The 22,862-nt window shown below is 37.6% G+C and overlaps 1 protein-coding gene and 1 long non-coding RNA gene across 6 annotated transcripts; one reads left to right on the top strand and one right to left on the bottom strand.

The window, feature by feature from the left end:
- Nucleotides 1-13: 13 nt before the first annotated feature.
- On the bottom strand, nt 14-21,686 carry nahoda (DOMON-like domain-containing protein nahoda). 4 transcript variants are annotated; one of them, XR_004464844.2, is made up of 18 exons: nt 21,188-21,686; nt 15,304-15,657; nt 12,255-12,325; nt 7,816-7,913; nt 7,609-7,732; nt 7,257-7,488; nt 6,581-7,045; nt 6,446-6,490; nt 5,570-6,241; nt 4,449-4,889; nt 4,175-4,323; nt 4,023-4,100; nt 3,509-3,851; nt 3,121-3,325; nt 2,856-3,046; nt 2,283-2,455; nt 1,372-1,619; nt 915-1,053 (listed from the first exon to the last, which is right to left on the bottom strand). XR_004464844.2 is itself a non-coding variant. In XM_033341519.2 (17 exons), exons 2-17 carry the CDS (start codon nt 15,476-15,478, stop codon nt 616-618), a joined length of 3,900 nt encoding a protein of 1,299 aa, XP_033197410.2. In that variant the 5' UTR covers nt 15,479-15,657; nt 21,188-21,682; the 3' UTR covers nt 14-615. The 4 variants fall into 4 exon arrangements, 3 of the variants coding, with proteins under 3 accessions (XP_033197410.2, XP_033197411.2, XP_033197413.2); XM_033341519.2 differs by lacking the exon at nt 1,372-1,619 and having other exon boundaries at nt 14-1,053; nt 21,188-21,682; XM_033341520.2 differs by lacking the exons at nt 1,372-1,619; nt 21,188-21,686 and adding an exon at nt 18,173-18,195 and having other exon boundaries at nt 14-1,053.
- Nucleotides 17,270-21,238, top strand: LOC143302489 (uncharacterized). 2 transcript variants are annotated; one of them, XR_013058054.1, is made up of 5 exons: nt 17,270-17,533; nt 17,611-17,713; nt 18,149-18,399; nt 18,578-21,039; nt 21,103-21,238. It is a non-coding gene; the product is annotated as an uncharacterized LOC143302489 (long non-coding RNA). The 2 variants fall into 2 exon arrangements; XR_013058053.1 differs by having other exon boundaries at nt 18,149-18,406.
- Nucleotides 21,687-22,862: the final 1,176 nt, after the last annotated feature.

The raw sequence follows: 22,862 nt of genomic DNA, 5'->3' as shown, positions 1-22,862 counted from the left end.
AGAGAAGCGTGTATTCGATTAAAAAAGAATGTACAAACATTTTATTGCTCAAACATCCATGCTTGCTCGTAAGTACATGTAAAATGTTGCTGTAATAACGCACGGGTTACGGGGTCCGGACTCCGGACACCGGACACGATCCAAGCGTATCTTGTCACGCATCGAGAGTTACAGTGATATTTGTGCTGTGTATTTCTCCACGCGCTTTTGTACAGAACCGCGCATTGAGCGCGCCTTATCGATAACTCTTTGGTCGTAAGCGCTACTTCTGCGTAATTCAGTTAGACGAAACCGCGCGTGTTGCCCCCGATCGACGCTCGCAAGCGATCGAGCAAAAACGGGAAAGAAAAAGATAGTAGAAAGAACCGTCAAATAAAAAAAGGACAGAAGAAGGAGATAATGAGAAAAGCACCGGAGGAAGGGCTCGTTTCGAAGTCTCGTTTCCTCCAGGTCCACTAAACGTGTTTTATGTACAGTATCGCTTCACTGAAGCGAAGTATATTTAATTGTCCGCTTTGGGTTCATGATCGAGGGAAAGCTGAGAAGAGGGCAGCACAGTCATTGACGCTGATTTTTCTTATCGTTCGTTGGAATCCCAATTCCCAATATGCTTCCTTACTTTGGCGCCTGACTTCCGTAATCCACATACACGCGCACGACCTCACCACTGTATTTACGCTGACTGGGCATGAAATAAAAGTCAGGTTGATTCGGTTGTGTGGATACGCCACCGCCTGCCGGATTATGTATATTGTTCTTTGATCGCTGATAATATTCCCTGCGATCTTGGGTATAGTAACCAGGTTGGATGGCGGCTGTGTGCCTCGAACCCGGTGCACGCGGCAAACTGTACGTTGCTCGTGGTCCTACTATCCTATTTGGACCCTCTACAGTATCAGTACCGAGTCCGTTTGCAGTCATCTCTCTGTGACGAGGTAGACTGGAAACTGGTGGTGGCGGAGCTTTCTCCTCTGTCTCGAAAGCCTCGAAAGCAAAATTTGTGTTTGCACCTGAGGCGTAGTCCTTCCAAGCGTTACTGGCGATCAGACGATCCTGAAACAAGTTATCATTAGCCTTATTGTTATTGCAGTGAAAGTTATATCTAATAGAAAGATTATATAAAATAACATCGAACATCGTAACTTCATATAATTTTGTTTAATTTTGCCTATGAAGCTATCTAGCGAAGATCATTTGAATATTATATGTTCATATTCAATAGAATTTTTTTAGACTTCCTAGAGTCTTTTTTTTAGACTTGCTACTATTTATGAGCTTTCTTTGGATATATACACAATAAAAGAGATTACATAAATAGAAGAAGAGAAAGAAAAGAGAGAAAGCAAGAGAAAAGTACCACTGTAGAAATACCTGGATTAGTGAGCAAACGAGCGTAGGACGAATAATAATTAGCGCGCCGATTGTATACAGAGGGTGAAGTTCTACCAGCTGGGATTAGGACGATGCATATCGTACGGAGCGTGTTGGTGATGATGCCGGAGATGGTGGTGGTGGTGATGATGATGGTGATCGCCGTTTTGTCGATGATACCGCGTCGCGTTCGTGCGATGAATTGGGTTGGGCGCGTCACAAGAAGCCAGAGGCAGCGAGTACACCCTCTTTACACCGTGATGGTCGCGAAGAGCGCGGATCATGCAACACAAGCGAAGCAGAAGATCGATTCGAGTTCATAAGAGTGGAGCAATAGTAGTGAAAGTTGAGTCTGAAGTGACACTAGTGTCTATTTCTGTATGTCTCAATTACAATGAGAGAAAAAAGGACACTTCTTTTCTTATTGAAGTATTCATGCGTTTCTAGTCACTCAAACATGGAGCTTCCATATTACTTTCACGGAGTGTGTCTACATTTAAGGAGGAGGTTACAGAGAGACCTTGTTGCTATCTCAAGTAAAAGCATCATTTTGCATTGGTTAATTTCAATGGGTACATAACATATTCGAAGAGCATATCTATTTCTCAACTATGTACTTAGCAGAATTCTAAGGCACAAGTGATCTTTATTGCAAGTGAAATTCTGTAAGACTCTACCAATAGGTCCAAGATTGAAGCGGGTTACTTCTAATAGACACACATAAGTTGAGAATCAGCATTGCTCTAGACCATACCACAGCGCTAAGATGTTTATAACAAGAGTTAGATGCACACACAATACAAAAGGAAAGGTAATTAGGTTGCGAACAGAAAACAGAGAAACGAGGAAATTACTTAAAAAAACAGGTGGAGAAAACGTATGAATATATAAAATGGTAGGTAATGTCGTACCTTCGTCGCTCGTCTCCTCGATGATCTGTAAAGAGTACAGCTTGCTTGTAGTAGAGCAAGAGCAAGTAAGGCAGCAACGCATCCGACAACAATATATAGCTTCGTTGCGTCGAGGAACAGATCCGACGTAAATGACGTCTCTTCATCCGCATCTCCTCCATCTAAGTCATTTACTGGCGACCAAAACAGAATAAAATGTCCAAGTTGAATGGATGCCTTATATATTACTTAATACGTTTAACAATATGATTATACTATATGAAGCTAGAAATATGAACAGGCTAGCTTGTTACGAATAATAAACACGCTTTGTTAAGTTTGTTGTAATGATAACGCTTTCCTCGATCGAGGAAAAAGATATGATATAGAATTAAATACTATATTGCAGAAAAACTTAATCGGTTGTAAATTATTGTTTTAAGCCGAGTATTTTTAGAATTTAAATGTTTAATGACTGGCTTAATTGAATTTTTTTGACCGACAATTAACGGTGATTCTTGAAAATCTTATTAAAGAGAAGAGACTATATGTTTTTATTCTGAAGGTTAATGATAGCAAAAAATTTCACATTACCTCGAGGAGCTCTAATGATCAAATATTGTGGATCCACACTTAATGCACCGACTTTTCCTGTGACAAGAGCTTCTTTTAATGCCTTTTCCGCAGCTGCACCGGTATCTATAGGTTTCAGTGATCTGCCTTTTACTTCGTTTTTGTCTAAGATCAGATCCATGCGGGCAATAACACCGTTTTGCTCATCATTCCTAAATGTAATAATATATTCAATATTATATAATAAATTCGGAAGTAAAATAACACATATTGTAAGGATACTGACTTTTGTAATTCACTGAGACGAATTTGATAATAGCCTGGTAGTTTGTCAAGAAGTGGAGTAAAGCTGTCAGATATCCTGTTTGAAATAAGTTCGAAATCTGGACTACCGGGAGTAGGTGCCATAAAACCGTCTCCCAAATTTATGAGCTTCACTTCCACGGTGTAATGCAGCCTTGGTGGAGCAGGCGTTGTAAGATCCTCGAGTTCTACAAAAGTGAGACAAGTATTTAAATAATGCTGTTGAGGAAGCTTTCTGGAATTTGAGTTATTCAATCATTTAGAATTTATTTGTATACAACAAACAAGAACTTCTCAAGGATGTCATAAAGAATATAATACTAATACTACTAATTAGTGATTATAGCATGTATATAATCAAAAACAACAACCTTCGAGACCACAAGATTTTATGCATATCCTTTCAGCGGATACAACAGGCACGGCATCGTGTTTACGTATTTTCTTGTTGACAGCATTAAAAATACCACCCTTGACTGGATACATCATATACAAGCAATGATCGTCCGTGAAAGAAAGATCTCTATTGTCCTTTGTTATCCGTTTTCTCGAGAACTTGAGTGTCGTTACACCATCCACTTTACTGCCACCTGTGTTATAGATATCTTGAGATGGATCAAGCAACGGAGCATTATATCCGCTGATCCAAGTATCCATGAGAAAAGCTCGACCTGATTTCTCGTCGACCCAGCCCAACACCGCATCTGTTTGCGACTAATAACGAAGAGAGAAGTATCGATTTTAAACTTAGAATTTACGGATAAAATTCATTGTTGTAGAATGGAAGGAGTATTATAATTTAGTAATGAAAAGTTTGATGATATTAAGTGGGTGAATAATTTTTATTAGAGCATAGTGCAAGGAACTTATGGTCCCAATGCATACCATTTTTTCGTCATCAGAGAATCCAACGCCGGTCCAAGTATTCGTGTTAGTAGTGGAAATAACAAATGATAATTGATCCTACAAGAAAATCATTAATGAACTATACGATAGAATCATAACTAAGAAGATTTATTTTTATTATAGAAACATACCTTTCGTCCTTTGTAAGTCCACTGAATAGAGTATTCACAGGTACCATTTGTAGGAGAGCAATGTCTTGGATAATGCCATTCACCGCTGCAATTTGAAGTTGGCGCTAATGCATCACCCTCACCAGCCATTTCTTGTTTCTTTTTTTCATCTAAGGATATTTATAAATCACTAATCAATACTATATTTAATTCGAAATTAACTATATAATGTCATCAACAATGTTGTAATACAACGTCACTAATGCATGTAAAGGATATATTTTCTTTAACCTACCAAAGAAATTAAAAGTTACTGTTCCTCTCTGTGCTCCATGACCATGATACTTAAGTTCATCAGCCTTATAAAAGTCCTTCACACTGACCTTGGCTTTTTCAATGCCACTGGGTGGGTGATGAACATATTTTCCAGGTTCTTGTCCTTTAGCCCATATCACTTGCATATTACCATCAATAATTTCGTGGTCGGTTAGTTCATTAGCTACCAATTTTCTTCTGAAAAGTATGGTCGTAACCCCATCACGTTCAAAGCCCATAGCAGCAGTCAAAGTGTCTCTTCCGCCCCAATATTCGTCTTTCTTTGGCGTAGACCTGTCTCTAGTGTAATAGTCGCCAATCCTGTGACTGTTGCCTCGTGCTGATCCTATTATAATGTCTGTGCAGTCCATAGGGTTGAAATCGTGTTTCGGCGTGTATTTGTGCACTGCAGGTAGGATAGCTTTGATCATAAAATATTATATTAGATTAAAATGATCTATAAACTTCATTGATTATATGATCAACTTGAAATAATGATTAATAATTTATGATTGTGATGCGAAGGGTTCCCTGTTGCAACATTGAAATATTTATCACAAAATGTACAGCTATTAGTAAAAAATTCATTTTACAGTATTTTCTCAAGTGCAAATGCACTTACATAGGAGTTATTGGGGTATTATGCGAAAGCAACAAGGAAAGCTTGTACTAAAAAATAAGTACAAATTAAAAGTATGAATATTATCTATACTATATGTGTTATTTAGATATGTATATGTTAGTATCAACGCTACTGATTATATGAATACGTTACATTAACTTAATCTAAATTATCTTTTTATGTGTTACCAAATCTACTATTTTGTTAAATATTTTTTATATTATTATATTTTTCTGTTCTATTATGTTTAACCAGCAATTCTAATTTTTGACAATTAAGTTGATGAAATTTTACACCCATTTAGAAGTATTTAAAATTAAATTAAGAGGCAAATTTTGAAGATTAGTTCAGACAATAAAAAACACAAAATCAAAAGGTATTCCTAGATACGAATCAACGTTAACTAATTACAATATAAAGCCCGTGCAGTATGTACGAGGAGAGACAAGCGGTTGTAATGCTTTATCAGCTTGTTTTACCTTTCGTTGCACTCGACTTAAGACCTAAGATCGGTTCCGGCTCTGAGGTTGGTTCTGACTTTGGCTCCGGCTCTGACTTGGGTTCCGGTTCAGACTTTGGCTCTGTTTCGGAACTGGGTTCCGGTTCGGACTTTGGTTCTGGTTCAGATTTCGGCTCCGGTTCTGGTTCGGATTTGGGTTCGGGTTCAGAGCTGGGTTCTGGCTCGGATTTCGGTTCTGGTTCAGAGTTTGGCTCTGGCTCAGACTTGGGTTCTGGTTCAGACTTGGGTTCAGGTTCAGAATTGGACTCTGGTTCTGATTTTAATTCCATTCGGGATCTCGATTTAACTTGAGAAATAGGCTCTGGATAAGATATTGACTTGTGTTCATATTGTGTCTCAGAAGTTAAAATAGCCTCTGCTTTTGTTCTTGGTTCAGCGTTCGTTAAGTTTGATTGAGATTTTGATTTTGGTCTTGAGCTTGGTTCTGGTTCAGATTTTGGCTCTGGTTCTGAGCTGGGTTCTGGTTCTGAGCTGGGTTCTGGTTCTGAGCTAGGTTCAGGTTTGGATTTGGTTTCTGGTTCTGAACTTGGTTCGGGCTCGGATATAGGTTCTGGTTCGGATTTTGGTTCTGATACGGGTTCGGGCGTGGTGTTGGTGCTGTCGACAGTGCTCGGCTCGGCGACGGGCTCCCCTGTGCAAGAAAGCATCGATCGTCGTGCCAACTACCTACTGCTTATTGTTTACAGACCACCACCTCGTGCGTAGTGTCTCAAATATAAAAAAGGGACGCCAAATGCTCTACTACTCATTGGGAAGCATACTACATGTTGTTACTATATAAATACGGAAAGCAGGGGTCTCTTGTTCTATATCTGAGTTAAGTATTGATACATACCATTCACAGAAATTCCTGTAGACTCCGGTGATCTCTTTTTGCGTCCTATATGAAGATAAAGTATATCATTTAACATTATTTGTATATAAATTCAAGAAACTGAAGTATACAAGTATAAATTAACTCGAATCTCACCTTGCTTCGTGCTGACGCGATATGTCACACTAGTTTGCACCGTCACATCGACGTCAGATCGAGGAGTTGAAGCCAATGAAGTCACATCATGAGCTTTAGCCGATCGTCTCTTGGTACCTGACCTTTCAGTTCCAGACTCAGGTTCAGGTTCAGGTTCAGGTTCGGGTTCAGGTTCCGGTTTGGGTACAGCTTTCGGTTCTGGCTCTGGTTCCGGCTCTGATTTTGGTTCTGGTTGTGGAAGCAGTTCATCCTTTGGACGTTCCTGAATTTCAGGAAAGGCGCGACACATCGGTGTCAGGTCATTTGGTCGCCATCCAACAGCAACCCAGCTAGTACCATTTACCACCATAATGCCCTCGAGTTCTTTGCTTTCCTTCAATATCCGCCAATAGAAGGTAAAATTGTCAGAGAACTTTTTCACTGTATATGCGTCCAATTCTACGTCGATGGTTTTGATTGGAGATTCTAGAAAGTATCATTATATTTACTTCTTACTTGAAATTTATTTGTTTTATATCTCAAGAATTAATATTGTATATTGTGTTCTATTTTTATTTTTGACAGGTAAGTCACAAATGATACAAATATAATAATTTGGAAACTATAGTACAAGAAAGTTACTCCAATCTGAATGACTTCTGGAGAAGGTACCAAATTGTGATTTAATTAAACTTACTCTTCGCGCAACCCGGTCCAAACCAACCAATATTGCAATAGCAGTGCTTGGTGGGTGCGGTCGTGCCGCCATTGTCAATGCACGTGCCCTGAATACCGCAATCCGAGTCATCCAGGCATTCCTCCTTAAATTCACACCTTGTACCGTGATACAGTCGATCACACCTGCATCGACCTACCAGATATCGACCGTGACCGCTGCAATCCTCTCTGTAAGACTTTCTGTCGATGATCTAACGGGTATAAATTATAAGGTATCAGCGATCGCGATGCAGGTAACCGGAAAAATTGTTTTACAAATTACGTTCTACCATTTTCTGTTATTACTTAATACTTATAGTTATTATTCTTACATTGATATCGGCGCAAGACCAAAATCTATAACTCGTGCCCCATTCTTCAGCTTCTCGGAGAAGCCGAATCGTGCAGTCTGTACACGTGAAATTCTGAGGTAATTGTACGGCATAACTCTGTGCCCTAAAAAACAATAATTTATTTCTTAAGTACCGAAAGTATTATCAAAGCAGAAAAGAAAGGATCGGATAACAATTTTCACTTACGTGGCATCGTCTTCTACGAACTCGCTATTTTTTGTCACAGGAGTTAGATCAATCAATGGTCTGTCAAGGGCATCCAGTATTTGCAGTCGAAATCCACCCTAAAATCAATAATTATAATATTTCAAATGTGTGATGGTAGATATTCAAGATATGGAAATCTTAAAAATAACGATCTTAAGATAGTAAATGATAAAAATGTATAATATAGAGTTCGGTAAATAATAAATAACGAAACATTATAATAACAGACTTAAATACAGAGGTAAGTAACAAAAATTTCAAATAATTAGGTTAATCTCGTTTAATTTACGTTTGGTAACGTAGGTATATAATAAGCAATATTATTTCAGTTCCAATGCGTGAACTTCCGGACAGTTTCTTTCGCTATGACCGTGTCGGAAGCGAGAAACGGTCAAGAGGACGTTGAGACATCGATCGCACGCGCGGATAGCGGTATCGAACGAGCTTATCACAGATCCGTGACATAGAAACCGGCCTTCTATTCCATTGCTCATGTCCAAAAAATAAAAAGTAAAAAATATTATTAACAGCTTTAGTTAACGCTTTCTTAGCGTAGCTGGCAACGTCACCGTTATAAAACCGGCCGTTTCATGAAAACGGCCACCGAATTGGAAGTAGGAAGAGAGAGAGAGAGAGATGTCGCCGCAGGAGATCATCGTTTCGCAGTGGGTAACGACGTAATGACACGAGCATTAATTTAATGATTGCCGATGTCAATCTGACACCTGTATAAAGATACAAGGAGGCAAAGAACCGTTATTAGTCAACTCTTACCCAAGAACAACATTGCGTTTTCTTCTACGTGCCACGTTTTCTAATTATTAACCGCATTCTTTGCATCGTCATAGCATGAAAATTCAGTCGTTAATTTTTCACCAATATCGGTCGGTAATCTCATAAACGCGTTTTCATGAAATTTAATACAAAGACAAATTGGTCGACTCTAATCTTTAAAAATTTCTTAAGTTTGCTACCCATATAAGTATATGATCAGTATTCTTTTATTTTTATTTTTTTTTAGTATTCTTCTTAATTTCTGTAAATGTCCTGTAAAACTTGTTATTTTTTCCTCTATTCTAAATTCAAATATCGATTAATGTTGTTTCCTAACAATGAAGTCTAGGATTTGAATAATGTAATAATTTCACGATACGATGATAAAGTATTTGGAATAAGATATTTAATTTTTTAAAACCTAGGAAAATACATTAATGAAGTCGATTAGTAGATTGCGGATTTTTATGTATGTATAGGAAATTTGGAAATGGTATGCATGTATAAAAATATATAAAAAATCCAAAGTAGAATATTTGTTATAACATTTAGTAGATGACAAATACATTTAATAAAAAGCAGATTTCTATTTAGATTCCATTTCTTCAACTACGTTCATAGAAGTATAAAAATGCATAGAAATCCGCAGTCTATTTATTAGTGTGGCTTTCATATGACTCATTTATGTTTCTCCCTGTTTTTACAAATTTCTTCACATATTGTAATATGTTATTTTAAATATTATAAAGTTTACAATGTTTTGCCGGCGGATAGAATATCCGTTCACAAGAGATGCTTGTCATTTTTGATGAAAGTTTCTTTGAATATCTACACTGAAGAGTTTGAAATGTTTTCCAACAGCGCGCGATTATGCCAGCACTCGAAAGGAGAAGTAGAAAGGGAAGAGACAGCTTTGCGAAGTGGTACTGCTTCGCACGGTACACACCTGCAGCGGTTGCAACGTTATTGTCGAATTTTTCTCGTACCACGGATATTTTCACGGATAGAATTTGCGAGGCATTTAAGTTTATGGCTGCCCCATCTAAAACCAGTTGTTCAGAAAAAGAAATCACAACGATGATTGTATAGGAAATATGCGTACGTATTTATATTGGTATGAAGTTGATTACGAGATCTGATATACGATGCGAAAGGCAGTTTTAAAATACATAATTTTCGAGATAAGTTTGCAATTACGTTACTTCGAAATTATTTAAATATGAAATCCAGATATTCCTTTCAGATATTCGTAAAAATATTTTAACAGATATATCATATAGACGTAAACTTAAAAAATGTGGTGTACCTAACCTTGAAGTTTCTACAAGAAAACAATTAATATGTATTCGGGTGGTACATATTGAATATCTTTCCAAATCAAATTTTAATAGCAGGTAGTACTAAAGTAATTAAGATAATGTCTGTATTTCTGATGACTAGTTACGTAGTTCCATTATCCTAAATTTATAGAAATACATGTGATTTATAACAAATCATTTCCTTTTTAAGATAATTGAAAATTGACGACAAGACAATATTTAATTTCTGATATTTGTCCGCCAAATTCAATCATTTCATATACAACTTAATACATATAATGAAGTAAATCTACTAATCCACATACATAGTGTACGTATACGTACATACAGTATAGTATAATAGAGCGAAAATATTAAGGTCAGTATGAAAGGACTTTATGCATAAATAATTCATTATTTTGAACTTGAAAGAAGCCTAACGGGACGGCATAGGGGCAAAGGAGGTACTACTGCTCCTTATTGCTCAGCGTCAGTTACGTCTTGCCATATTGTTTTATGTGACACTTTCGGTCAATACACGTGTTTATCTTTACGTTGCTGTTTTGTGCTGAGTCTACAAAGAAATAACCAATCAGACCCACATTCCTTTGCTTGTCATCTTTTCAGCTCTCTATTATACATTTCCCAGTCATAATGCGGCGTTTGATTTATGTAAAAGCCAATGCGATGGTCCACGGTTCAACTGCTTTTCCAGCAACGGATCTGAGAGCTTTGGCTTCGATCCGAGTCATTGGCAACAGTCGAGTTACGGTACCCGACATACCGATGTGTTCCACCGAGCACAAGCTACTCTCTCGCGTACATGTTCACATGCAAAGCGATTTATATCCCTTACCACCTTCTTTCCGACCTATCTATCTACGTAAGGTATACACGAACCACGTCGAACGTATACGAAGCTTCGCTTGTGAATTATTCAACGAGCGTCACCTTGAGCGACGACGTGCAAGCGTAGGCTGCCCTCTGCCTCTGTCTTTTCTTTCCCTTTCGTATAGACCACGTGCGGACAAATTCGTGATGTCTTTTACGATGACTTAGGTAGTGCGACGCGTCGTGAAGAATATGAATTTCCAACTGCGTCAGTCGGCCATTGTGCCTGGTTTATGAACGTGCCTTAAGTTTCGTCTGTTACTGTGACTTCTCTTACTCGGAGTCCAGGAAACTTTGATTTGTCGTTGATCGAAGACTTATGTCAATATACAGTTGGGGACAAAAATAAGTGGAGAGATAGCGGAAGTAGGTATCAATGCAGTTTAATGGAACTATTGAACTAATAATATCAGTTCTATGTACTTAAGTTTTATTTACGTATTTCTTTTAATATATAGATTATTTAACAAATAACTGAAGTTAATATTTACATTCTTGTGTAAACAAATCGTATTTAACAAAACTTCATTGATACCTGCTTTCGCTACATGTCTGCTTATTTTTGTATCCGACTGTATATAGACGGGAAATAAGAGTTTCATATGAAGAGCGACAGTAGAATAAAAATGTGGCTGATTGGTTGATTAGTAACGCCTCAAGCGACGTCAATCGCACAAGGATGAACATTTTTGGTCATCCAGGATTTACGGAACTCTTCTCAAGTAGTTTATCAAGCATTATTAATCCTGCAATCTTTCAGTATATCTCTACCCAACAGTATTAAAGGAATCATGATACGAAACGTTATATAATTTTTCTCATGTGCTTTCCATAGGACTGAATCATAATCGCGTCTTCACATTGAAAATATGCTAGTTAAGTAATTATAAAGTTTATTGAGTGCTCTAATTGCAGCAATATCGCCAATGACTCATTGGTGGTGAAGGGCTATAATCAGTTAAATAACAGGCAATCAGATTGATCAAATACGTGCAAATTCCTCCCAATCACGGCACGTGAACAATCAAGACCGTAACCAGGCCAATTGAAAGATGGATGCAGAAAGTTTCCATATTGGAGAAAGTTCATGTAATATGAATTATAATAAACTATGGTATGATTTTATTCAGCTCTCGCGTAACTGTTCATACATCTTTCTTTTTTTCTTTGAACAGCTGTTAGTGCTTATGTGTTTCTTAGGCTTTTGCTGTGCGGCCACGCATAGTATGAGATACTAAGCGCGTAAAAACCACACATGCAGAAATTACCGACTGATCTCGCGGCAACAGTTTTTATCGCGGGCTAATAAAATTCAATTATTATCGGGGCAAAAGTTGTTTTAAAACGCAACGAACGAAGAGCTCATTATATAGGAAATATTGTTGCTATTATAATCTTTTTCTCCTTGCTATATATAATTAACCAAGTTAAGTTATAATAAATTTTTCTACTTACTCGATGAGGATAAGCCAGATGCCACGTGACGTTAAAGTTACTCCCAGACAGTAAAGTAGTTTTAATATCGCCTGCAACATAAAATGAACGCATTATGCAACATTGCGCGCGCTATTCTATACAAATTTTCACGATCGCTCGCCGCGCGTTAAATTACGTCGAGATACGGAAACTTGCAATTTCTCAGGCTCATCGATTTAGACGAGAGACCTTACGAACAATGAAAAGTTAATATTCATTAGAGTAACGAGACACGATAATTCATCACAATCACCGGAAACATGCATGGATACAAGTTCAGCGAAATCTTGCGTGCGAATATCCTTATCCACGCCCAGATAGGAAATAAAAAAAAGAAGGAGAAAAATCACATCCTTATAAGCATTTTCTATTTCTTATTATTTTATGGTGTAATAAGTATAGATGAAGAACTTTATAATACATTCAGGTATATTCTCATATTGTTTCTCCTTTTCAACATATAATACAAATTTATTCATATAATTAAAGTATGGTCAATATTTTAGGGATTCGTTTTATTTAATTACAGTACATACTCCACGCAAGCAATTTGTTTTCATAAATCATTCTTATCATCAAAAGATTGCAAAAAATCAATTATAAGGTGGGAAAGGAAACTAACATGAAGGCGAATATCCGTTTATATCAGTAATCGTATCGGTTGTTATGAAAATGAATTTCAACTCAACCAGCGATTTCACATTTTCAATTCGCTTGAAGCTAAGATGGTAATCTACGGTAGTATCGTATCGTATCGAGACTGGGTTTCCGGAAATAATCGAGAGTGGCACGATGTACAATTAATTTCCGGAAGCGGACGGGCAGCAGTTCGCGTTCCGCCACCGATCCTTCCTTTTATGGAGTACTACCTTTTTTCCCTACCTGCCTCCGAAAAGAAAGCTCGCGTTCCTCTTGTTGAGAACTAACAGTCGAGCGATTAAATTGTGGAACGACATCGACGCAGCTATGTCCGATTTGGTGGGATATACAAAAATTAATACCCGTGACAGCGTTCACGACACTGTTATGCGTTTATATGCATTCATGTAGGAGTTTGGAAATACTGTCGATCCGAATTAGCACAGCTAACTGTTTAGAGAAGAACGAAATGTTCAAATTTATATAGGAATAATTTATATGTCGGGTGATGTAAAAGTATTGTTGGCATGTAACGAATCCGTGATATTTGTTTAGACTACGATGGATGGGAAAATTATGAAATAACATAATTACAAACAATAGTGCTTTGCTATCTGACTACATATCAATGAGGTATATTTCTAAGAAATCTTAAGTACATATCTCTTTTCTCTGTTAAATATACATGTATATCTAACACATTTCTTCCTTTTAAAGATTCATTCTAGGAAATCAGCTCCAAAAACTGATGAAAGTGGTAACTGTCAGTTAACGAAGTAAAATTCCAACCAATTAATAAAGTATTGCTGATAGTAGATAGTTGATAGAATAGTGTTCTCAGTAGGAATAATAAACCGAAATCCTTATGATCAGCACTTTCTACTTTTTTACAACCGAAGCAATTACATAATTTGAATGTCGAATAGGATGATCGATGGTAGAAAGTTGAATAATAAGACCTGCTTCATTTTTCAGATACAACACGTAATTTGACATGAACCGGAAGATTGAGTACTATACAGATCTACCATCTACAATACCGTAATCAATAGATCAAACCAGATATTAAGGATCTTTCTACATTTAGAATTCGATAGAAAGACTACCGATAATTTTCTCAAGCCTAGGTATGCCCCTTTTCCAGCAGTTCTTCTATCCGATACGACGCGTGCATTTAAAGTTCACGTATTCCCCGCGACTACGCGAGAGCTCGCAAGAAGAAAAAAAGGTACGTGTACGTGCGACTGCAGCGTAGAGGCAAGACGTGGAAGGTAATGGCCGAGGTTCGAGTTCCCTTCGTTGCGAGTCGGTGAAAGTCGCTTCGAATCAGACTAGCGGGCTATCCCCACCGGGACGTATCATCGTGTTAATGTCGTTTTCCCATAGAACCCTCTTATCACTTCTACCCATCCCTCGTAATTATATCGTCATATTCCATATTGTCAACCGACGACGTCATCGTCCTTGAATTGACCGCGAAAATTTCACGCGTGCCTTTTTTTGGTCCGTGGATCGTGTGACGCACAGCCGGGCCACAGCATCCGGACAACTCGCTTCGTCAGTAATACTATCGAATTACTACATTCGTCGTTCTTATTTTTCTATGCAGCGCGACACGATGCTCTGCACCGTTTCAGATTTCACGAACTTGCTTTCTCTATGCGTTGGGGTGCGATTTGTTTCTCCTCAGTTTGTTTGTTACAGCGGACAGGTCAAAGTTTCAAAGAAAGGGACACTGGGTGTTTCCAATGATACCCTACGATTCTCTTTTTTGCAGTTGTCTGCCGTTTCGAGCCTTTGTCAGGAAATCAGAATCTTTGGACGGGTTACATGTTTCCTGGCTAGACAAGATTGACTTTTTTTAGAATGTTATATTGCAGAATGATATATTATTAAGCCATTCAGTAATTTGTGTCATAAATTGATAATTGTACTCTTCGCGTAATAGGTAATTCTCTTATAAATACCGAGATCACTTCCTTAGGTATGACATAAAATATGATACTGTTTTATTTTATTGCATAATTATATAAAACAAAGATTACACGACTGTATTTAAACTCAATCGTGGAGATACTTTTAAGTAACTCTAATTGGCTAATTAATTTCAGAATCTTAACAAACCACTATCAGTCTACCAACTGTTACACCATTCTAATGATACACCAATTTAACTTCATAACAAACTAATATCTCCACTATAACTAATGCTCCAAGAAGGCAAACCAATCTGTCATATCATATTTCATACCACAAAAATACACCTTCACGTTATTCTCTTCATGTTAGTATGGTCATAAATTGCAGGTATGTACATACTTCACAAATTCAGTTTTTCATTTGTAGGCTATCACTATATGATAATTGTGCAACGAAAGGAAATACTCACCACGAGGCATTCCACATGGACCAGGTGTCCTGGCATTGTCCAGAAAATCCAAGTCATATTTCCTCGCCTGTGGAAAAGTCAAGGCGACGTGTCCTTGCACTTCTCTGAATGATACCACTGCTAATACCAGTAGAATCAGTCCTGACATAATCACGGAACACGTATTCGATGACATTTTCAAGATTAAACGTGCCGGTGCGCTCACAACCTCGACGTTTTCCTTGAATTCCACGCGGCTGGTCCCTCTGAGAATTTTCCTCTCGCACTCCTAAGACCCTCCAGCTGATTTTTCCTGACGCTCGGCATGGGCACCCCTCGTTGATTAACTCCTTCCGCCTCGGTGAGGCCAATAATCTGGAAAAAGAGAGGAATTTCTTGGTTCGTTTGTCGATTTTGTTAAACATTTCACTTTTACCAACAAATACGAGTACGGAAGTTTCAACAACGTAATTTTTTTCATGGGTTGTTTTGCTTTATAACGCTAGGCTACGTTAAAAGTTAGAGCCCCTTATGGGTATATGAGTGTATGCGAAGTCAAGGCCAGTTTTTGAAGCTCGTGCAAACTTGTTCCTCGACAACTTGATAGGCCAATATCGAATAAATTATTACGCGATACCGCATTCCATGTAAATTAACTACTATCACAGAAAGTACCAATATCAAAATTTTTCTTGCCCAAAAGTGTATTTTTAAAAGTGGTAATTTGATATTAATTAATAGTTTCAGTTAATAGTTTTTAAGAAGATACTTGTAGATAACAAGATTTACGTAATTACTTCATTTGAAAGGTAAGTGGAATATCGAGACAAGCGGTTTTTGGAAATTTAAATTAAAAATCAGTAATTTCTTTTAAAAGAAATAGTAATTATATTCCCACTTATTAAAAACACACATGTGAGCTTTCTGAAGCGTGTAATCACGTACAGGTAATCGTAGGAACCGAAAGGTTAAATTTTATCGAGTTAATCTTATAATTAATATAACTTTAGAAGATTAAATTTTATTAATCTTTCGTTTCCTAAATAAAAACTAGTAAATTATAATTTTTTAACTCAGTTATTATATTAATCTTTTTTCTCTAATATGAATAGTAGAAAGTGTTATTTTTCTAAAATAAAGATAGAAATGATTTGTTTACTATGCTCTATATTAAAACTATTGCTTCTTCAGAAAAAAGCTAAGCCCGCGAGAGAGTTAATTTATCGTCGTAAATTACACGATCATAAACCAGGAACATAAATTCCGACGATCTGATGATCGGTACCGTGGTAGAATATTTATCTTTTGCGCATTCATCATCACGCAGGAATGTGTTAACCTTTGCTTCTATCTCAAATGATATAATAACAAGAATCAACGAGGAACCGGTAGATCGAATTGCAACGTGTCAAATGGAACGTGTCATTTTCTCTGTTTGTGCTTCCCTTTTTCGAAAACATCGTGATTAAGTGGAAAACCGCAAATAACCCATGATTGTTACAGAAAAAAATAACGGTTCCCGATTGGAAGAACGAATCGTGAATTCGCACGCAAAATATTTCTCTCTTTCTTTCTCTTTCACTCTAATGGGAAAGGACATAAGCGTGTAAGATAGACAAGGACAGAAGATATGAGCGTGCTCAGACGATAAAAAATGGCGGCACAAGTTCCTGCAAGCAGAACAAATCAGGGACAAAAAATAACAGTTTTTAAATTTTTTACGAAAAATTCCAATGAAATAGAGTTAGACTATTGTTTAAATTAGTGTTATTTGCAGTGAGGACAGTGATCACTATATTTTAAAGAGATTTGTTAAAAAATTAGATGATCAAAAGGTATTAATCTTTAAATGCCTGGTTACGAGTACGTAACCATTATATATGACTAAAACTTTTGTATGGTAATTAACTATAATGGCTTTTATAATTGAAATTATTTAAAATAAAATATGAAATCCTATGACATAATCTTTTTAATTCAAGTTACAACAGCGATAGTTTCTGGAATAGTTCGAAGGAATCTCGAGATACTTCTATATTTATATAAGGAATATAAGGAATCTCGAGGAACAAAGGAGGAAGCGTGAACTCGAATAGCCAGTTGTGAGAAACGAAGGGACAAAGACGAAGGACACGTGCACATTGCGCATCGAGATAAATGGAAGAAATAATTATAAGGAGCCGTCGAGCGAGGTGTACGAAACTTAACGAGCCGAGGACATAACCTTCTGGAAAAATTGAACTGCAAAGAGGTATCATTTCCCTAGACTAATTTTGTAACAAGATAATAACAAGACAATAAAATGAAGATAAAAATATTTGTATGCAGGTGATGAAAATTTCTAGCAACGACGCAATAAATGGTAATCGCAGCTATATGTTGGGTAATAACATTTTGTTTAATGTGTTTCCTGCCATTTTTAGGTTTGAAAGTGAGTATGTAAATTATTCTAGTGAAACAAACTAGACATCAATGAATCATTATTAACAAAAGCATTGTCGATTGATGAAAGATCAAAGTATATTTAGTATTTAATTGAACTTCGATTTAGAATGTCTCAAATATATAACCCATTTTTTTATTATACGATAAAAAAACTAATAAATTATAAAATATGGACAAACTTTATATGTGTAACTTTGACATTAATAATCTTTGCACTTTAAAAATACTGTTTTTTAATTCTACTTGTCAAAAACTCATATAAAAAATCGCAAATTCGGTACGCCTTAAATCGGAGTTCATAAATTATGATAAAAAAGTATAGTTGAAACATCTACTAAGAAGTATGTATTACGAAAAACAGCATAAAAAGATAAACTATCGAGCACCTGTGAGCTAATGAAAATCAATATATTCGTTAAAGATTACGACAACCGTTTCTACGCACATTGCGACACTCGGGAGCGGATCTCCTTCTGAGGAATCGCAATGTAGCCTCAGCGTGGCCTCAGAATGGCCTCAGGATGGCCTCACCGACGAAGTACGCAGCTCCTACTTTGAAGGTGCAATTCACTCGCAGAGATGAGCGCTGCTAGTGGGAGGATACGACATTGGAGAAGGGAAGAGGAAGGAGGGTTCAAAAGGAATGGGAGGAAACCGACTTGCAAAACTCGCGTATGGGGTACTTTTTTCTCACCTCGTGGAAACCTGACATTCTGCGGAATCTCGATCTCCAACGCGACATGCTTTTTCACTTGTTTTTAAACGATTCGCGGCCGTTATGCAATCGCGAATAGCGTAAGGTATACGCGTCTCGTTGTTCAATGGAACACACTTTTATTTTCTGTTTCAGATCCGGAGTCTACGAATTCTGACATTGGCAAAAATAGAAATTATCTCATCACAGGTAGAGCTCACAGGTTGCTTTCGAAATTTGTTGGTCATTAATTCCGAGAAACCAACGGTTCTTGGGATCTTTGGGACATGCTAATGGTGACTTGTATGACTCGGCATTCCATTCGTGTTTTCGTAAACATGGATGCTATTTGGCGAGCTGAGGATCATGGTGATGTTTCAAAAGAATTTGTATTTAGTCACACATCTTGACTCTATAAAGTATTATCCTACCATATTTAGTTCTAGAATTAATGAAGGTACAATTTTATTCTTTGTCGCAATACGTTTTCATAATATGAACAAATATAACATGAATCTTTGTATTGATAAAAGCAGAACAGAATTTTATAAAAAAAACAATGAACCGACTTACACCACTATGTTCCTCTATAACCAACCATTTTATAATATTAATGTAATATAAATAAATATTACAACTTATTATACTTAAATGTTTATGTTGGAAGGTGAAACTGATTATTGATACATCGAGTTATTGAAAATGTAATCTTTTTAGGTACAAAAAGGATTGATTAATATTTCAGTTGATGGTACGGTGATCTCAATCGGTGCCGATGAACAGCTCACTTGTGCGTAGAGTTTTGACTCGTGTAGCCATCGAATGCAGGAAGGTGAGGTAAGAACAGAATCATGAAGCCAGAAGACTCATGAAGGGAAAGGAGGCAGATACGTAGGGAAAACGATCCTTGGACGGCTCGTGGAAAACGAGTTGACATTCCAGTGAACACCGATGACGTTGTCCTTAACTGCGATGTAGTCTCTCTTTTACTGGTTTGCGATCTAAATGCCGTCGATCGATTTCATGTGCTCTTGAGACACTTTTTTTAGCTTTCTTCGTGCTCTCATGCCAACCCTCCTTGGAAAAATTTACGAATTGATGAGAAGATATTGAATATTAATTGGTGTGTAATCATGATAAAAACATCTGATATAAAGGAGATTAAAACAAATTTTGTTTCAAATTCCTAAGTAAACGAAAACATAAACTAAAGATGTTATAAATTATGGATGATAATTAATATGACAATTGAAAGAGGAATTTTTATCGAGGCTAGCTGGAACGTTTCGGAATTCTAAAACATATACAGTAGATTTTTTGCTAACAAGAACTGTAAACACAATATTTTTCTAGCGAGGTAACTGCGCAGTCAACAATTTGCGCAGCTAAACTTTCTCGAATTCCTGTGTTTACATTCTGCGTTCCTACATGATCTCACGGCTGCATATTGTTTCGCTAGTCTCCTCCAAGAAATTACTCACAATTCTGTTTACAATCGTACAAAACTATACATAAGTAAGAAAAAAAGAAATAGTTGAAAGAAGAATGAAATATGGATGGTTGTAAAACTTATATGTACAAAATTTTGATAAACCGTGGGATGCCAAAACAGGTGAAGCGAAACAAAAAAACAATAGCAGGAGAAGAAATATTTCTCGGATTACTCCAGAGAAAATGGTAGCGTTTCTAAGTATGTACGTCGCAGTGACTGATCGTTCTCATTGATGCGAGATCTCTCGAGAGAGAGCAAGAAAAGAAAATTTGTGGCGCGATCGCGGGAGTAAGCGAAACTACGGAGTTATAAAGAGTACACCATCGCGCCATTCTCCTTGACGTGTCTTAGAAAACAAGCTACGGTTCCAGCGGACACTCATTCAGTTTTTGTTTCGTTCTCACTGTCTAGTCGCGTTTTCACCTGGGAAGATATTACGCGATCCGACAGTATTATGTCGCATGATAGAGGCGATATGATGAGGTGGAATGACGAATTTCGAGAAAGGAATGCAATGACCAAGGAAAAGACTTTCATCGAGTACCAAGAATCCATGAAGAAATACGTAAACACGACAGATAATAATAATGGGTTATGTCGACAATGCTGCCTCGAAAACAGGTTAGAACGAAACGAATGCGCATAATCAGGATGTAGGAGGATAAATGAACGAGCTTACAATGCAGAATTATGCAGATGAGAGAGGCGCAATTTCTTCAGGCATAATTAAGAAAAACGAAGAGGCGAGGTACGCCGATGACGTTGCTGCCATTAAACTTCCTCTCACTAGCATTCTATGTATAATGAGCTGTTACGCCATACACACGATATTACCGTAGAATACGCAGGGAGGAATACAAATACAATGTGGTGGATGGTGCAGGAAGAGCGCGACGATAAAAAAGGGAAAAAACAAAATGTCCTTCGTGGTGGATCGATTGAACGATTATCGATAGCTCTTCAAGCTGAATGTTATTACTGGATCAAATTCCCTCGAAATTATCCTAAACATTATATTGACTTATTCTCTTCGGACCGATTTAATTTTCATCTAATTCTCGACAAGCATGCACACACTTTCGATTTCTTTTAACGATCACATTAATAACTTTCTGTCTAATCTCAGGTTTGTAAACTATTAATATAACTTTATATGTATATCATAATAGTTAACGAAATAATATTTCAGGGACAAAATTGGAAAGATCCGTACACGAACCGTGCAATCGCTTCACTGAACCATCAAAAAAGATCCGACAATACAATCTCCCTACCTGTTGAATTGTCCGGGAAATTTCCAGCTGATGCTTCGGTCACGCACACACAAAATCACTGCACCAAGAAGTCCGTAAATCTCAGACGACGCATCTCTGAGGCGGCGTCATCGTCGTTCAAAGAAAGAAACAACAAGATCGTACGAGTGATTCCACTCCAGCTATTGCCGAGACGCAAGAAAAGTAAACGTCTGTCCGCGCGATCGGTGAACCACGATGATTCACTGGATAGTTGGAAGACGTGACTTTAGGACGTAGCCATTTCGATATTGGGCGGTCAATTGCGACGATGCACGATAAGATCGTACAGTTTCGACAGGTGGTAGCTATACACACAAAGATACCACAGCGGTCGAGAAGGATGCGACGGGGCCACGTCCCAGACTGACTCCAAGAAGCTCGGCTAGGCTCTGTTCGACTCGACTCACCTCAACTGCCTGGCATTGCAAAGCAGCCGCGAGCGAAAACTCACTTTACGCTCTCGCACGGCCCCTTACGTTTACCCCCCGCCATATTACCGACTGCCTGCTTTCTTAAGGCTGCCTGCGAGTTCGCCTGAATACCTGCTTCTATGCCCCTTCTCCTGGTGCATCGCGGCACTGTACCTCAGGCGCGCGCGGCGCCGCGGCCTGATGTTTCTTCCTGCGCTCTCTGGCTCCCTCTGACAGGGAGACTGCATGACATTCAGGTCACCAATTTGTCTCGAATTCTGTGAACATGATTGAGATAACTAAAAATGAGTTCGAGCTTTTAATCGCTCATTTTATGTAAGAATGGATCTAGGGAAGGACTAAGCAAATGGACAGATATCGTAGTATAGCATTATATTGGGAATATTTTGGTAGTATTATTGTGTTTACATTACATGTTTGTAAATAATCTTAGATAGAAGAGAATAGAACATATTTGTACAGTTATGAATATTTTTCTCTGCTGTTATGCCTGATTAATATTTGGCTACTCAACGTTTTTATTAATTGATTATTATCTAAATGATAACATGGTCTATAATCTCGCGTACAAATTGGAATATCTAAAAAAATCTTCTAGTTCACATCTGTATGAATATAATCTCTGTAATGACCTTGACCTATATGTCGCATGTTCAAATTTGGAAGTCGTACTTGTTGTCACCAAGGTTACCAACTCATCTCACAGACTGTCCAAATCCTTTTATCCGATTCTACAACGTGATGTTAACAACAATGATATTAAAATATTTTTCAAAACTATCATCTATCTTTGATAACAAGATTGTATTATTAAAAATAATATAACCATTCGCCATTAGGATGCAGAAGGCACAAGATGCTTACGACGATTATGGAAAAGCGACGTGAGTTCGGCCGATGAAGTAAAAGAAGGCAACGATCAGCCGCGAATCTCTACTTGCTCAACGAGTTTGCGTTTCTGATCGCGAAAAATTTATGCAATTCAGCCTTCGAGGCAAATCAGTATTCTGATATCGTCGATCCATCGGGAGAGGTATCCTTCGAACGAAAACTAAATTTCATTCAACTTCGATTACTCGCGTAGTAAACGTGCCCGTCAAGCGCAAATTAGATCTGCTGTTTATACCAGAGCCTGTACATTTTAACTTGTAACAGCATGAGCAAAACCTCTCTATCGGAATGGAAAGCGAGCTGTTCAGGCACGCGGCGGTCTACAGCTTGAT

The sequence above is a fragment of the Bombus vancouverensis genome, chromosome 1 (assembly GCF_051014615.1).
Source record: "Bombus vancouverensis nearcticus chromosome 1, iyBomVanc1_principal, whole genome shotgun sequence".
In the NCBI taxonomy this organism is placed as follows: domain Eukaryota; kingdom Metazoa; phylum Arthropoda; class Insecta; order Hymenoptera; family Apidae; genus Bombus; species Bombus vancouverensis.
This window is presented reverse-complemented; position numbering and strand designations above follow the sequence as displayed.